Here is a 15,992-nt window from a genome sequence, read left to right on the forward strand (position 1 = left end):
TAGAGGAGCTAAGAAAAAAATAAAATAAAATGAAATAGTCTGACTTGCATCTCAGCCAACCTTCAATCACTCTTCCACACAGATCTTAGCATGTGCTTTCAAAAGGAAGCAGGCATAATGATAAAACTGCTGAATGAAACACTTATTTAAGATCTAAATAAATGCCCACTGGGGGGGCGAAGGGAATTATCCTCCTCCTAAAATTACCCAACATGATTAGGAACCATTTGTATGGACTGTTATCTTGCTCATTTGAAGTTGGTGTTTTGCTGATAGTTGATGTTGGCTCCCTTTTAAGAGAATGTCCTTTCTTCAAAGTAGAACACGATAATGTGACTACTTTAAATATTCTCAAAAAGACTAATTTTCTTTCCTTTTCACATATATTTGTGGATAATATATTTTGTCGTCAGACTTATCTTAAATGGCATTATTCTCTTGTTATATCTTATTTCTGCAAATGTTATCTGTTTTACCTCCGTTCAGTTTTATGTGTGCATGTGTCCAAATTTGATGACTGTACAAGGTTTTGCACCATATCTATCAATACTTTTCTAAAAAAACAAAAAAAACAAACAAATGAAATCAATAAAAGAATATTTGAAAACAAAACATCATCTGTTTGTGTCAAAGTGAGGCTATTTTCTATGGCATCAAATGAAAGAAATCAGGTTGATGTGTCCTTCACTCCACAGTTATCTTTTTCAGGAAACACGTTCTGTGGGACGTTTAGGTTGGCATTTATTTATTTTTTAACCTGGATTTCTAAAAGGCTAACAGTGGCGATATTCCAGATACACTTCACACGTAAGCAGGTAGATTATATAAACTTTCTTCAAACAATAAAAATATCTCTGAGGATTCTGCCTCATGTTCTTGCTGTCTTTCTCTGACAGAGTATCAACCAAAGTTGAGATTTAAAAAAAAAAAAAAAAACAAAAAAAAAAAAAACTCTGTTTATGTGCACTTGTGAGAAAATGTAAGTTTAAGGTTGGAAGTTTTACAGTCTGTGGCATAATTTTGTCCAAATATAGCCACATTTTATACTCCAAACAGGAAGTTTTGGTTGTTTTTGAAGTAATCTGACTGGCTGACACAAGTTTCATTCCCCTGTGGGTATGGCATGTTTACAACAAACGCTCATGGGTGGATTTGTGTTAATTCATATGGATGAAAAGTTCACATATTGATCCTGTGTGTATAATTTATTTTATTTTATTTTCTTAAACAATGTGACAGAGATATTCAAGGCCACAGGCTCTAAATGAGGCGTTTGTGGTAACAGAAACATGAAAGGGTGCACTATGGTCAAACATTTGACCTTTGACCCCATCATTCCAAATGACATTGTTCTAGAAGTTTATGGTGCATGTAGGTAACATCCGGTCAAATACAACACAGTGTGAAATAAACAACTTTTCAGAGTTGAAGGACATTTTTGAATCGTTACCCTCATTTTAAAAAATATTCCAAAGCAGAAAACCCTTTTTTTCTCCCCTTCCACTTTCATGTTTTCCTAACACTTTTCCTTTCTTTTGACCCCTTTCTCTCTATTTTACCCACTCCTCTCTTCCCTACAATTATTTCTCTCTTCCTTACACCTCATCTCTTTCAACCCACCCAGCCAATCTAATTTCTCACTATGTGGCTGCTGTTGTTAGTGCGTGTGTGTGTGTGTGTGTGTTTGTTTTCACTCTGTGTTTTGAATTTATCTCTCACTGGGAGTCACAATGTTCCATTTCCTTCCACAACGCTTTCCTTCAGGATGGCCTCGATTACTTAAAATCTACATCTGCATCTAATGTGTGTGAGTGAGACATACCTAAGATGTCTCATTGCATATTCACCCACTTTCTACACCAACTTGTTTTCTCAAAAATTAGAAACCTTTTTATTTTGGTGAGTGCTGCTGCACATACCAAAGACCTGTAAAACAAAATGTGGTTTCTATTGTTTTCTTTGGAATAATAAATCAGGCTAACATTGGCATATGCTTCATCATCTTATAGATGAAAATATAAATATAAATGTCACACTAAGGGAAACGTTTGAATTCTGTGAGCTGCCTAAAGTTTTCAAAGGGGTGGCAAGGCTAGGGGGATTTGGAAGAATTTGGTTTAAAAAGTCTCAGAAATCTTTACAGAAATCTAGCAATTACTGTTGGAGCTGAAGGTGTTCAGTGGGCACATCCACAAGTAAATTGCCTTTTTTGTTGTTGCCTCGTAAGGCAATAAAGATCAGATTTATGCTATACTTTATAAGCAGAATGCCATGGTTTTAAATCCTTAATCTTGGTTAGAATCACAGGATCCAGAACCAAAAAAAAGGGGAAAGGCAGTGTGGGGGTAAACCTTAGACGGGTCACCAGTCTCTGCTTTTATGACATTTCTCTTTTGTTCACGTGTTTGATAGTTTTTTTTAAGCTCTCTATGCAATTTACTCGCAACAGCAAGGCTGTGAATCCAGTTGCAAATCATTTGAACTTTTCTCCACGGTTTGTTCATTTCAGATAACTAAAGACTCTTCAGTTGCTCATTGCTACCTTACTCACAACTGTGTTTTGCCAAAACACAGACTAACAAGTAGTGTTTTAACAAGATATCTTTCTCTGAAACAGCCACAGACTTGAGGCGTTCCCTGCCTACTTCTGCCTCTTTACTCTTCATTTCATCCTCATCTGAAAACTCCACTAAGCCTCATTCAGTTTGAAGAACATTTCTCTTTACACCCTTTCTGTCCGAGATTATTTTTCATCAACTGTGCGCATGTTATTCTCAAGTCTTTAAATAGCAGACCAGGTAGCTGTAGTTTATGGCAGAAAACTGATCTTTTCTGCAAGACTTTTCTAAAGTGTGTTACAGTATTATGTTTAAATCAAAACAGGGCAGGAGAGCTGTGTTGTAAACTGGTCTATCAGCTACTGTCTGCTCACAGACAGAGCAGATGACACCAGAGAATCTTTACTGTAAATTGGGAAACGCAGAAAAATGCAGGAATACAAATATGACTGGTAAAATGAATAACACCGATTATCTCTTTGTCATGGCACCTGTTAGAAAGTGAGCAGAGTTGAGCTGCAAGTGAACGTTTTCTCTTCAATGTGGACGTGTTACAAGCAGATAAAATGAGGAAGAGTAAGGAGGAAAGCCTGACCAGGAAGAGACTGGGTTTGCTACACAACTGGGTCAGAACATCTCCGTAACTGAAGTTCTTGTGGGATGTCTGAGCCTTTGGCGGTCGGCATCCATAACAAATGGGCTGAGGAAAGGCTCATTGATGCATGTGGGGAGCAAAAGCTGACCCATTCGGTCTGATTCAACAGAAGAGCTGCTTTAGCTCAAACTGATTATTGCTGTTCTTGATGTAACGGGCATCAGATTACCAGGGGCATGGCAGTCTGTTGTCTTCGGGGTTGGATAATTGCAGACCAGACATCAACAACAGAGCCAATAATGAGGACGTGACCAACTGAACCAGAGCACGGAGCAACTGAAGAAGATGCCATATGAGAAAACAGCAAGACGTCAGAGGCAGTGTGATGTTTTAGCTAATCGTCCGCTGGAAAACGATTGGCCAACGATTGGTTCACGTTACTTTGACATGCACCGCCTACCTAACCATTGTACACCTTTCATGGCTTTGGCTTCTTTCAGCAGGATAAATGCACCACCAAGCAAAAATGGTCCAAAGGTGGGTTAAGAAGCATAAGACATTCAAGATGTGGATTTTCCCTGTAGGTTCTCAATCCAGTCCTACATTTGTAGTATGAGCCGACAAACAAGTCTGATTAATAAAGGTCTGATCTCCTAACTTACAGGACTTCAAATATTTTCTTATCTTTAAGGTTAAGGCTGCTTTGACAACAATGGAGGGGGGCAGACACACTGTTAAGAGGTCATAATGTTATGCCTGATTAGTTCATGAAAGCAATTTCTAATTTGATATTTTTTTTGTTTGTATTACAGGGTTCTTTAATTTGTCAAAGATGAATTTCAAAGTTAGATCTAGTCTATGAGTTGTATGATATCTTTCATTCTTCGTCTTGCCACTAATTTCCTGCTCCAATTTACAGTCAACAAAAGTGATTCATTCAAAATTAATATTTGGCAAACGCAGTGAATGATTGGATTGATTAATTGGACCAGTGAAGTTATTTCCTAGCTCACAAACTTGGCATAAAAACACAGAAATACAAACATACAGCAACCCACTTGTGAACATGTACACAGTGTTGCAGAAGTTATCTGAAATAAAGACTCATTTGCTATGGATGTCGTCTTTGCTTCCTAGACCAACGACAATTCTCAGTGTGATGAATGGGGATCCGGAATAGATCCAAGAAGGTGTTACAACAAAGCATAGTAATGAAAGGTATTGTAACAAACATCACCGTCATGCTTATTAAAGCAGCTTTAACAAAAGAGAGTGTGACCATGAGAACACACTCCTTGAATGATCAGACAAAGGACACGAGTTCAGACAATAACTGATGCATCTGACTGCATTCACACCGAGAAACTTATTAGACAGGCAGTGATTCAGTCTGCAAAGCAGAGGCACACAGACATGCACTCTCACCCTTCGAGACTGGATCTCTTTGACGTATAAGGGCAACAAAAATTCGGACACCCCCTCCAGTCGAATCCCCTCTTTGGTAACTCGCAGGTTCCCCATGCCATCCTGAAAAAGACAGAAAGAGATTGGTGAGGTTAAGATAAAACCAATTGTTACATATGTACACTTTTTACATTTCTACATGGTAAGGAAAAAAAAAAAAATCTTTTTTTTTTTTACCAGTCTATGTTTAGACTCAAAAGTTTAGACTTCAAAGTTATGTGCAGAAATAGTAGCAGAGGAGCATTTAAATAAAAATGCTTCATCACAAACTCAATGCACTTTAGCTCGAAAGTGCATTGACAACCCTAATAAACTTATTTCGTCTCATCAATTTGGAGTTTGTTATGTTGCAGTTTAGATATAATAAAGTTTCACATTATCAGGTAAAGGCATCACCACACTGATGGAAAAAACTCCCCATTAAACTAGTAAAGGAAGCAGACTACACAACTTGCTTTCAATCATTGAACTCTGAAATTATTGAAGCACAGACGTAGGTTCTGTGCTTTACAGCAGCATTGTAATATATTGGTTTGCTCAGTGGGATAAAGGCGGCTTTGTGCCGCTTCATGACCAGTTCTGCGGCGTTTTACAGATTCCACACGAGTGAATGCTCAAGAGATTGTTTGGATCAGGCTTACACGGTAAGATGAAATTCCTTTAAAACAGTCATGTAGGGCATTATGAAAGTCGGGGCGTTTACACGGTGGCAGCTGCTGTACCATATCCGATCTGCGCTTCTCAAAGTTACAGAGGAGGAGGCATAGTAAGAGTGGATGTGGAATGGCTGCTCTAATACCGAAATAAACAAAATCTAAATGCAGTAAGCCTAATGGCCAAGGGGGGAAAAGAATTTTAAAATAAAAATGTGATTATCAATCACATTCTGATGCGAGATGCCTCTGCTATTTGTTTTATTTTTTATTAATATATAATGAAAGTGAAGGTAGTTGCTAATGAATGCATTTGCCTTCAAATGGAGTTTGCACTCAAATTAGTGATTCTTTCTTTGTTCCCGTCTTTTTTATATCATCGCAAATATTGATGAGACCTTCAGTTGTGCAACGTGCCAGGAAATTATCAGGGTTTGATCAGATTCAGTGAAAAGCAACATAAATATACAGTACATATTACAATTTCTTCATATTATAACAGTTGTATTTTAATTTCACCTTAAATAGTACAGGGGAAGAATACAGAGGTTTAATACGTTTAGTGATTTTTTTAAATCTACAAGATATAGCAAAATGTTTTAGTTACCAGCCTGTAATCTAATGCCACTTATTAACTCCAGTAGAAATCCAGCTGTTGAGCCATGGCGTCAAAGGTTTGACAGAACATTACATATATATTATGAATACCAAGCAGCACACTAAACATGTCACAGATTAAATTGCGTACTTTAAAGCAAGGCTAGGTTACAAATGATAATCCTTACACAGAGCACTGATCAATCAATCACCTGAAAATTGAAAGAATTTGGCATAACATTCTTTTTGGAGGGATCATGATTGGTGTCACGCTAAATAGAAAAGTAATTATTTTTTAATTTTGACCAAATGTTCATTCTGGGGCTCCGCCAGAATGGCAGTAATCCATAAACCGTTACACTTGAGCTTCCAGTTTAAACCTTCATGAAGAGGCTAAAGAGAAGGAAACGTTGAACCCAGGTAAATCAGGTCCTCCTGTATTTAGTTTTAACCCAATATTAATGTAGATATAAGTCCTTAGTTGAAGCTCTACAACAGCAAACAAAATAAATAAACCATAAATATATGCAACCGTACATATGGAAATCATTATAAATGCCCATTGTGAATTAAAACAGCCAAAACAGCCATTAGAAAGTAAATAAATTTAAAATGAGAATTGAAAAGTAAAAAGTAAAACATTCTACTACAATTTATAGACCTTGTATAAAACCCAAAAGGCAAAAAAAGAAAAAAATTAAATTTTAAAAAAAAAATACCAGAAATGGATTAGAAATACAGTGCAGACCATAAGTTTGGACACCCTTTCTTCAAGGAGAAAGGGTGTCCAAACTTTTGGTCTGCACTGTATGCAATAATTTAATTAACTGTACAGCAAAAAAAAAAAAAAAAACAGGCTCGGTTTACTCAATGTCAACTGTACCTATTAGCTTAGACAGGAAAAGTTTGAATAACTTTACAGCAAAGTGTGTTTCAGATTCTCAAATTAAATCAGGCAGTTGGTTCAGCAATAAAGTGTATCCCTCTTATTTTTATTTAATTTTTTTTTAGATTTTTACTTGCTGTAACACTAATTTCTCTTTAGGAACACAAAGAAAGCTGAATCTTGATATGAACTGATTCTGAAATTTTGGTTGAGTGGTTGAGTTTTTAGATGTTTCTTTTAGAGATGGGTGTTTAACATGTTGGGCAGTGAGCTGGAAAGTCTAAAGTTTTGTTTTAAACTAAACTTAAAACAGGACTAATATATTTTTTTTTTCACAAATGAGTGGAATCCATTTTAAGAAGAGATCCCAATTAAACCTTTTATTCCTCTCATTGAACTTTGTCATCTCTGCAAAATAAATAATGTTACCAACCAAAGTGGAGAATAGCAACTCTTCAGACTACAAACATGAATCCATTATTGATTAAAATGTGTTTGGAAGAAAAATAAGCACCAACAGCCATCCTGAATATCAGCAAATCAATATTAACAACCTTACTTGTTATACTTTTTATTTATCTTTGTTGAGGTTGCTTAGTCAACATTAAAATTCAGGCTAAAATCTTTTTGGTGTTTTATTTGTTGTTGTTATGGTTGCTCAATTAATTTGTACCCTTAGAATTTGAGCAAATACCAATCTGGCAATTATTAAAGCAAGTCCCAAGAAATAAAAGTAGAATTTTATACTTTCTGTCCAATTTAAGTGAGAAAAGGGAATCTTTCTGTTTACATTATGGACTCATCTAGCCCGTTGTTCTGCATTCAACATTTAAAATCAAGCCAACATTATTGCTGTCCTTTACATATTTTTTTTTCTAACATCATTTAAAGAGTAATATAAACTGAAATTCAAAAGGCACAACATTTTTATCCAACAGACTTGAACTGATTCTTTTTTCCTAGAAGTGTTTCAACCTTGTTCCAACTTTGTCATGTTTAGGTTCAGGTGAAGTGAACTCACTCACTGAAAATGAAGAAAAATATTTTACCATTACCAGTAGTCAGGCAGCGACACAGAGTTAAATAACCTCATAAGAATCTTTTAAAATACATACCGGTTCCCATTTTGGGTTGAATTGCTTTAGCCGACTTATTTCACAGCAACAAGTGTTCTGAAAGCAGCCCGTCTTACCAAAGGTTCTGTGGCAAAGTTGCTATTTTGGCACATTTGGCAGAGTTTGCTTGAAGACCAGGTTTATCTTTTTCTCCTGTGCCTCCTTTACATTTCCTCTCCATCTCGTTCACACACTGCAATGCGAGGTGGAACATAAACCCGAAGGAAAACGATGCTTTGTGACACGATTGGACCAGTAAAACATTTGCATGTTTCAACAGGCGGTGGGTGACTGTCAGACTGTAGCCAGACTTTTCTTTCTTTAAACACATTCCACAACCACATGTTGTCGAATGTGGTTGGTCCAGCCCGGTGTTAGTAGTCTGATGATCTACTGGTTCAGTGGGCTGGTCTGACCCCGTAAATAAAAGACGTGTCGGGACTGTAGGCCCTCTGGGAAGAAGCCTGGCATGCCAGATGGCCAGACCGCCCAGGATCACAGGCACCTTTGGGAGAATAAAATCTTCTCCAGGTATTTTTCTGTGTCAGATTCGCTTTCCTCCCTTTTCCCAGAATGCATTCTGTGCTCCTGCAATACTGTCTACGTCGTGCGGCTCTGCACTGCTTTTCTAGAGAAGTCTTCTGACCCAACAGATTTTGTTTCAAGGACGTTGCGAGTAACCAGACTTTAGTTTGCATGCAGCGCATTCTCTGAAAATTAAGCCTCTAATCTCCTTTATTTCCAGACCTCTATGCAGCTGAACTCTTAAAATAAAAGCACAACACCAAAGTCTCCTGGCTTGAACTGTTTCTAATTACTCACAACCTTCTTCTTTAGAACTAGTTTTCCTTTTCCTCCTTAGTCCGCACATCTTAGACTTATTTTTCTTTTACAAGAACACGCACGTTGACAGGAGCAAAGCAAGCAGACGCACACAAGTGTGAAAAGGGTTTAGACCTTTGCTGTTATTTGTCACTCAGGCTGTCTCGCAGGGTACAAAAGTGAAGTGGGACACAGTTGTTGGTGGAAGCAAGGTGATGTTAACTGCACTTGTCAACATGCTCCTTTGTGATTTTGTGCCCAATTTGAGTGGGTCAGTGGCTTGTGTGGGGAGACCAAAGCATCAGGAAAGTCTTTGCTGTCATTTGTCAGTCAGACGGGCTTTGGAGAAAGCTTGCAGGCTCACACAAAAGGGTGGCAAACTCCCCTAGAAGAGGTTAATATTTATTCCCCTGGGATAACCGACACATCAGGTATCGTTTTATTTAGCAGCATAAAGGAAAGCTCACCACAGAGACCTCGGGGGATGGAAAATATTGCGAAAACACATTCAATTGAACATCTTTTGATTTGAAAGTTTGTTTAATTTAGAATATCAATGTGACATAAATAATTCACATATTTCCAGCAAAGGCTTTTCTCGGTCTGTTTAACAGCAGACATAATTTTAGAGTTAGACCAGAAATACTTGCATTTTATCAGGCAACTCAGTTGTTGGCAACACACCAGCAGTTCTCACTTAGTTGTTTTGGTAAAGCCGTCCAATGCCTTGAAAAAGTTGCACATTTTTAGATTATTTGTAAATAATTTTGAAGCTTGTGTCCTTTTCCTTTCAATTCATAATTATGCACTATATTGTAACACAAAAAACCTGATAGAGCATATTGAGCTTTGTAACATCACACAATATAAAAGAAGAGGAAAACTTCCACCAGGGACTGAATCTTCAATCATCCACAGGGGAAAATAAGCATTTGATTGCCTGCTGATTTAAGTCAAGTGTTCTCACTTACAAATAAAAGATTCATGGTGGTTTTATTTTGCTGTGAAAAGACAGAGAATGACTAATCCAGAAAAAAATGCATTAAATGAAAGTGTTGGTAAAATGGGGAACACAACAGCTACACCACTTTCATTGTTCGTCAGATTTTCAAACCAGGATAGACCTACTTTAGTTTACAGAAACCTCAAATCTAGGGGTGCAGAGATTGCAGTTTTCTGACAAATTACTGGTGTTTAAGAAGACTGACCTGTCGATACCAGTGTTTTTCTGTTTTTGTCTGAAATGTCTCTAAACAGCAAGAAAGGCCCTGATTTAGCAACAACGGAGTGACTGTTGCTAACTGCGACTGTGCAGACATGACCTGGTTCTCCTTTGTCAAACCTCTCACAGCAGAGCAAACGAGTACAGCGGTTGATTTTTAGACCTTTGCCCAGGTAGATCAGGTTGGTGGATAAAATCGGCTTCAGATTTAAGTATCAGCTGAGAACCGATCTCCCAAAGTTAAGGAAATCGGGGCCAATTTGTCGACTGGTTGATTTATGGATACATCCCTACTTAAATCTATTAGGGTTCTTGGCTGATGTTGCATGAAGCCCCAGCTCTGTCTGTATAGCCTAGTCCATGACCTTGATTTTTTTTTTAATTATTGTTATTTTTAATTACCCTGTAATTATTGCGGTGTATTTCGAGTTATTTTCATGCTCAGACTCATCCGTGACACTGTTTTTTTTTGTGTTCTTTCTCATCCTAGTTTTGATAGTGAAGGAACCTTTTAATGAGGTGAGGTCACCCTCTATACTAGAAGAAAAATGGCCTCAAATCATAATATCCCCACTCTGTGCTCGACAGTGGGAACCCCATTCTCACTGTCCAAGTGAGACAGTGAACCCCATTCCCACTCAGTCACTGATTTTCCTCCAAACGTAGAGGGTTGGATTGATGTAAAAGCTCGAGTTTAGTCCTATGTGTCTGCAGGCCTTCCTCCCAAGCCACCTCTGAATCATTTCGATCGGTGACTGTCGTCCAACTGGCTTTGGCTCATTAACATGCTCCTCCTGTGTAACTCTTGGCTGATCTCTCGATTTTCCCGCGATCATTCTCACACGCAAAAGACCTTGGGTAGAGCGCCAGAGGGCGACAGACGGTACTTTCATATTTCTTCCATTTCCGATTAATCAGTACAACAGTTATCACCCTCTCACCAAGCTTCTAATTTGATGATCTTGGAGAACACTCCAGCTTCGTGGAGATCCATCTCGTCTCTGACGTCCTTTGACAGCTCCTTGCTCTGCCATTATGGCGGCGAGGCTAATGATAAATTGATTGACTCGTATGCAACGCAACAAATTAGGTGGAGCCAGAATACTAGTTGTGTTCTAGGGGATGAAATACCAATTTTACTAAGTGGCAGGCAATTGATTTGTTCCATGGACGGTGGTTGAATTTAAGAAAAATATATGGTTTTACATAAACCATATTGTCATGGCTATAATAAATTATTTAAAGATGCTGTGTCGAACACTTTAGAGGACTGGCTGTTTTGTTTTGTTTTTTTTGTTTTTTTAAGTCAGATTTTCTTAACTTATTTTTATAAACACACTTCAGATTCAGAGAAGCAAGTTTCGGCTACGCCGCTTGGTGTACTTTTAAAAACTGTTAGATATTACACATCTAAACAGTTTTTTTTTTTTTTCCTCCTCTCAGATTCAAACCTTGTCACCCCATTAAAAACTGCTGTGCTTTCGGAGAAAAGGGCAAGAAAGAAACATCAGTGGTGGACATGCATAAATAGGTCTTAAGTTAAAGTTGCAGCGGAGAGATGCAAGTAGGACTTTTTTTTTTGGATGTTCCTTATCAGTGCGTCCTTTCTGCCATTTTCCCACTTTTTTTTTTTTTTTTTCCCCGAGGAAGGTGACACCATTCCTCATTTTCCCCGTAGTTTTCCGGTGTTGACATGAAGGATTTTATGAAAAATTACCGCGGTCCCAAATTGTAGAGCGCCTAAAACACATTTCAGCTCTGGTAGACATTGAGCCTAATGTGCATCTATGTACATCAGTGTGGACATCTAAAAGTCATGGTGATAAACATGTCTATGCCAGTTGTGTGTGTGTAACCTTGCAAATGGCGTCCTTTCACCTAATAGGACAGTTTGCCAGTTAACCTCGCCATGATGGGGGAATCCATCATTATCTCAACAACACTGAAGAGGACGTCTGCAAACTCACCAACTCTGTTGACCTTGCACACACCAAAGTCACACACAGACACTCACACACACACACACACACACCCAGATCCATTTATAGAGATGATATCAAAACATGTCCTATTTGGGTATTGCCTTGAGCTGCCTTCGCTGTGCTAATTTATAGTAATATGCTTTTTTCTTTTAAAAAAAAAAACAAAAACAAGTCTCTTGCTACAGCAAATAATTGCTTTTAGATATGTTGATGACTTTCAGTCTTTATTTTCTAAACTCTAAGTCAAAGTAAATTAAGAAAACATGTGTTTGTGTATTTTTCATTTCCATATCAATTAGCATATTAATTAGTGCTGAAAATCTTTTCAAAATGAACCTCGATGTGACTGTAAATGTTTAGTTTGGTCTTTTTGGCAGTGTTCACACTAGGACTCTGTCTGAATGCTGACTATATCGTGCATGAATGTGTGTGTGTGCATTTCGGTTGTTTTGGATAATTGTGAGGCCAAAGTAAAGTTGGAGGGAGAACTCTGACTCCTGGTGGTCCGTCTTTCCACAAACTGTTTGTAAAAGCAGTAAATAAGAGGCTTTACTGTACCTTTCCAGGAAAGCTGTGTTTTACATCAGTTATCCTGAGAAATGAGTTGTTTTCTACTTCTTCTCTACCTCTTACATAATCTCAGGAGCTTTATCTGGAGAATTCTTTAAGCTACTTAATAATTATGGCTTTCCAAACTATATATATAAATAACAGGTTTTTTTGGATACTTTCAAAAGAAATCTGATTTTCTCAACAGATGTACTAGATAGTAATTTTTGCTGTTGAAATGGAAGCCGTCTTTTGTGTTATATTAGAGGAAGTATTTAATGTCAAATATCAGACATTTACCAGATGCCTAAAAACATCCATCCATCCATCCATCCATCCATCCATCCATCCATCCATCCATCCATCCATTTTCTGTTCATCCTTCGTCCCTAATGGGGTCAGGAGGGTTGCTGGTGCCAATCTCCAGCTACGTTCTGGAGATTGGGGTTCACCCTGGACAGGTCGCCAGTCTGTCGCAGGGCAACACAGAGACATACAACCATTCACACACACACTCACACCTATGGAGAATTTAGAGAGACCAATTAACCTGACAGTCATGTTTTTGGACTGTGGGAGGAAGCCGGAGAACCCGGAGAGAACCCACCATGCACAGGGAGAACATGCAAACTCCATGCAGAAAGACCCCGGGTCAGGAATCGAACACAGGACCTTCTTGCTGCAAGGCAACAGCTGCCAACTGCGCCACTGTGCAGCCTGCCTAAAAACATTACAATGAGAAAAAAATATTAATAATGTTGCATGTTTTTGCCATTTTTGTACTATTTAGGTACAAAACATGGGCATCTGTCACTGAACATTTTGTACTTGGGGAATTTGACAACAAATTATTTAAAAACATATAATCCGCTCTGTTTACCATAACAAAATGAAATTTTATGATTGTATTTCAAATATACTAGTAGGAGGCTGCTCATTTTTGTCTACGCAGTCATCATCCCAAAAATCATTTGAGGCTGAAAGTTTTAGTTAGTTAGTTAGTTAGTGTTGGCATGGAAGCAGAAGCCAAATAAAGAAGGATGCATTTATTACAAGAAGTATTCAGAAATGATGAATGTCGCCTGTAGATTTATCTGTTTAAAAGTGTTTTGGGTGATTATTACACAAAAAATAAATAAAAAATTAAAAAGCCCCCCATTTTTTCTTCAAAACCTACATAACAAAGAAATAAAGCACAAGAAATACAGTATACATACTAAATACTGACAAAAAAACAAATACAAGCCAACACTTCCTTATTTGTTTGGCCTTGTTGACATTCTCATTGTTCTTTGTGCTTTTCACATTATACGTGACAATAACGTGAAATAGATGAAGAAAATTAAACAAAGCGATGATCAGTACGCGAGGTAGAATGTTGAAAGGAAGGCCGTCGTGTTCAGCTGGATTGAAGTTTGGACGACGAAGCAGTGAGGTGGAATAAAACCTCCTGATTCATTTTGTTTCTACACTTCAGTGGGTTCTGGAGTGAGCCAGTCTGAGCCGGAGTCTCCCGTTTGTCCTTTCGTCCAGCTGTGAGTTTTCATCTTATGAGTGTATTTTCCTTTTACAGTGAGTGGATTCGTTTGAGATTCCCCAGGCCTGATGTGTAATTGCTTATTGAATAAGCTCCATGCTCCACTATATTGTCAGAGTAATGGCTGTAGATGTAACAACACCAGAAAAGCCTTGTATTGATCAGACGCCATCAGTTTGGTTTCCTCTATAAATGTGAATCTGTGTGTGGATAGCTGCACATTGTCTGGAATTTAGTTTGCTAAGAGAGTTTATTAGACGCACAGGTTTTTTTTTTTTTTTTTTTTTACCCTGATAGGTTCCCAATAGTTTAAATCAAATAAATCTTTATCAATTACTTGTGTATTGCCACCTTTGCTTGAATTTGCCAGGCATTGATTGGAAATTAATACATCACTTAAATTAAATAAGAGCATAACTGAAAACCCAACATGGCAACAACTGTAAGAAGTGATGTCTTGCGCCACTGCAGGCCGGCTGTTTATTGATTTGCCAAGACCTGACATTAGAAAAAAAAACAGAAAAAATCCCTCATATTTTCTCTTGGCTGAGTGAAAATAGCTTGATGAGATGTTCTCAGAATACAGGATTACTTGTGTTTCTTGGCGTTTCCGAGAGTAGAAGGCCTTTTAAAGGTCTAAAAGTGAGACCTTTAAGTCTAAATTGTTACAACTCAGTAAATTGAGCTGAAACAACATCAGTAGCATATGAAGTAGCTAAAGTGCTAACAGCATGTGTTCATCATCAGTTCCTGCCAACACCAATATCAACCAATTAGATACAACCTCCCTGTCCAAGGGTAAAACCGAAACTAGCTGTAGGGATGAAGGAGTGATTCCACGTTACTTTTCATATGAGGAAGTCTGGGCTGGAGGCCAGGAAGCAGAAACTGGAACTTTGATTATAATATTGAAATGTGTTCATTATAAGCCAGACATATATTGACACTGTTGCACAAAGTCCTTCAATGCACATCTGAGCAGAGGAAAGAACATGTCTGCAACTACTTTACTAAACATTAAAGAACATTCCCCTTTTTCGGAATCTTACATTCGTTTGAGGCAAATTTGAAACAATAGTAATAATTTAGTAGAAACCATTCCAGTCAGCATCCATGAAAGTTTATGATTTTGGTTAGCAATTCTCTTTGTATTTGAGTTCTGTTTTTGTTTTATTTATTGCCCACAGATCACAGATCAGTTCATTCCTTTATTTTGGGTTTCTTGTTCATTCTTCTTTTCATTTGATCTAACCTTTTTGTAGAGCCTTCTTTGTTCCCTCTTCATTTATTCTGAGTGCATCAGTCACCCTGCTTCAGTTTTATGGATTTGCTTCTTCTTCTGGAAGTCCTGCCTTGTCCACGGCTGCTGGAAGAAACACAGCATCACTTGGCCAATCCCCAGCTAGCCGCACAGGGCGCTGACATGACGGCTACTTCTCACAGCTAACACCAGAGACAGACGCCTCCATTCCTGCTTCTCACGTTTTTCCAAATCTGGGGAGCGTCTGGAAAACCAGCTCTGATCTCCAGCATATTAAACTAACACGCAGATTATCCTGAACACAAACTGACACAGCTTTCCGTTTTCATCCTAGCTTGATGTGGCTGACTTAGATGTGACAGAAAAAAAAAAAGATCCTTCCTTGCATATGAACACCTAACTTTTTATTCACACCGTGTAATAAACATCTTTGCACTGATGTGAGGAGAACATAAAATAAAAAGCTTAGTTCAAGATCTTCCCTAAATAGCTGCGCTAGTAAAAATCCTTCAACACATTTTTACGACTTACTGGGAGCTGTAAAGATTTCTGAAATGCTCGTCAATGTCATGTATTATAAGAGGTAAACTGTAACTTCATCTGTTCATTGACAAAGGCTCTGAGGACATCTTTAAGCCAGCCTCGTGTCAAATCCAATGCAGTCTGCCAGCTATTCGCCACGGCACAGGCAAAAGTTTCTCTCTTCCTCTGCTACGATCTGATACTCTCACTCCCTCTCTCCCTGTTTGCA

The 15,992-nt window shown here is 38.0% G+C and overlaps 1 protein-coding gene across 5 annotated transcripts in view; it reads right to left on the reverse strand.

Moving 5' to 3' along the window:
• The window catches only part of LOC122829795 (zeta-sarcoglycan), a 319,206-nt gene that overhangs the window by 96,067 nt on the left and 207,147 nt on the right, over positions 1–15,992 (reverse strand). For 4 of the 5 annotated variants that reach the window (XM_044114642.1, XM_044114645.1, XM_044114644.1 and 1 more), the window contains one exon: positions 4,579–4,680. In XM_044114642.1, coding sequence (XP_043970577.1) covers positions 4,579–4,680 — 102 coding nt within the window. Of the gene's footprint in view, positions 1–4,578; positions 4,681–15,232; positions 15,340–15,992 lie in introns of those variants that run through there. The other variant, XM_044114647.1, reaches the window with a different exon arrangement.

Source organism: Gambusia affinis, linkage group LG04, assembly GCF_019740435.1.
Source record: "Gambusia affinis linkage group LG04, SWU_Gaff_1.0, whole genome shotgun sequence".
In the NCBI taxonomy this organism is placed as follows: Eukaryota; Metazoa; Chordata; class Actinopteri; order Cyprinodontiformes; family Poeciliidae; genus Gambusia; species Gambusia affinis.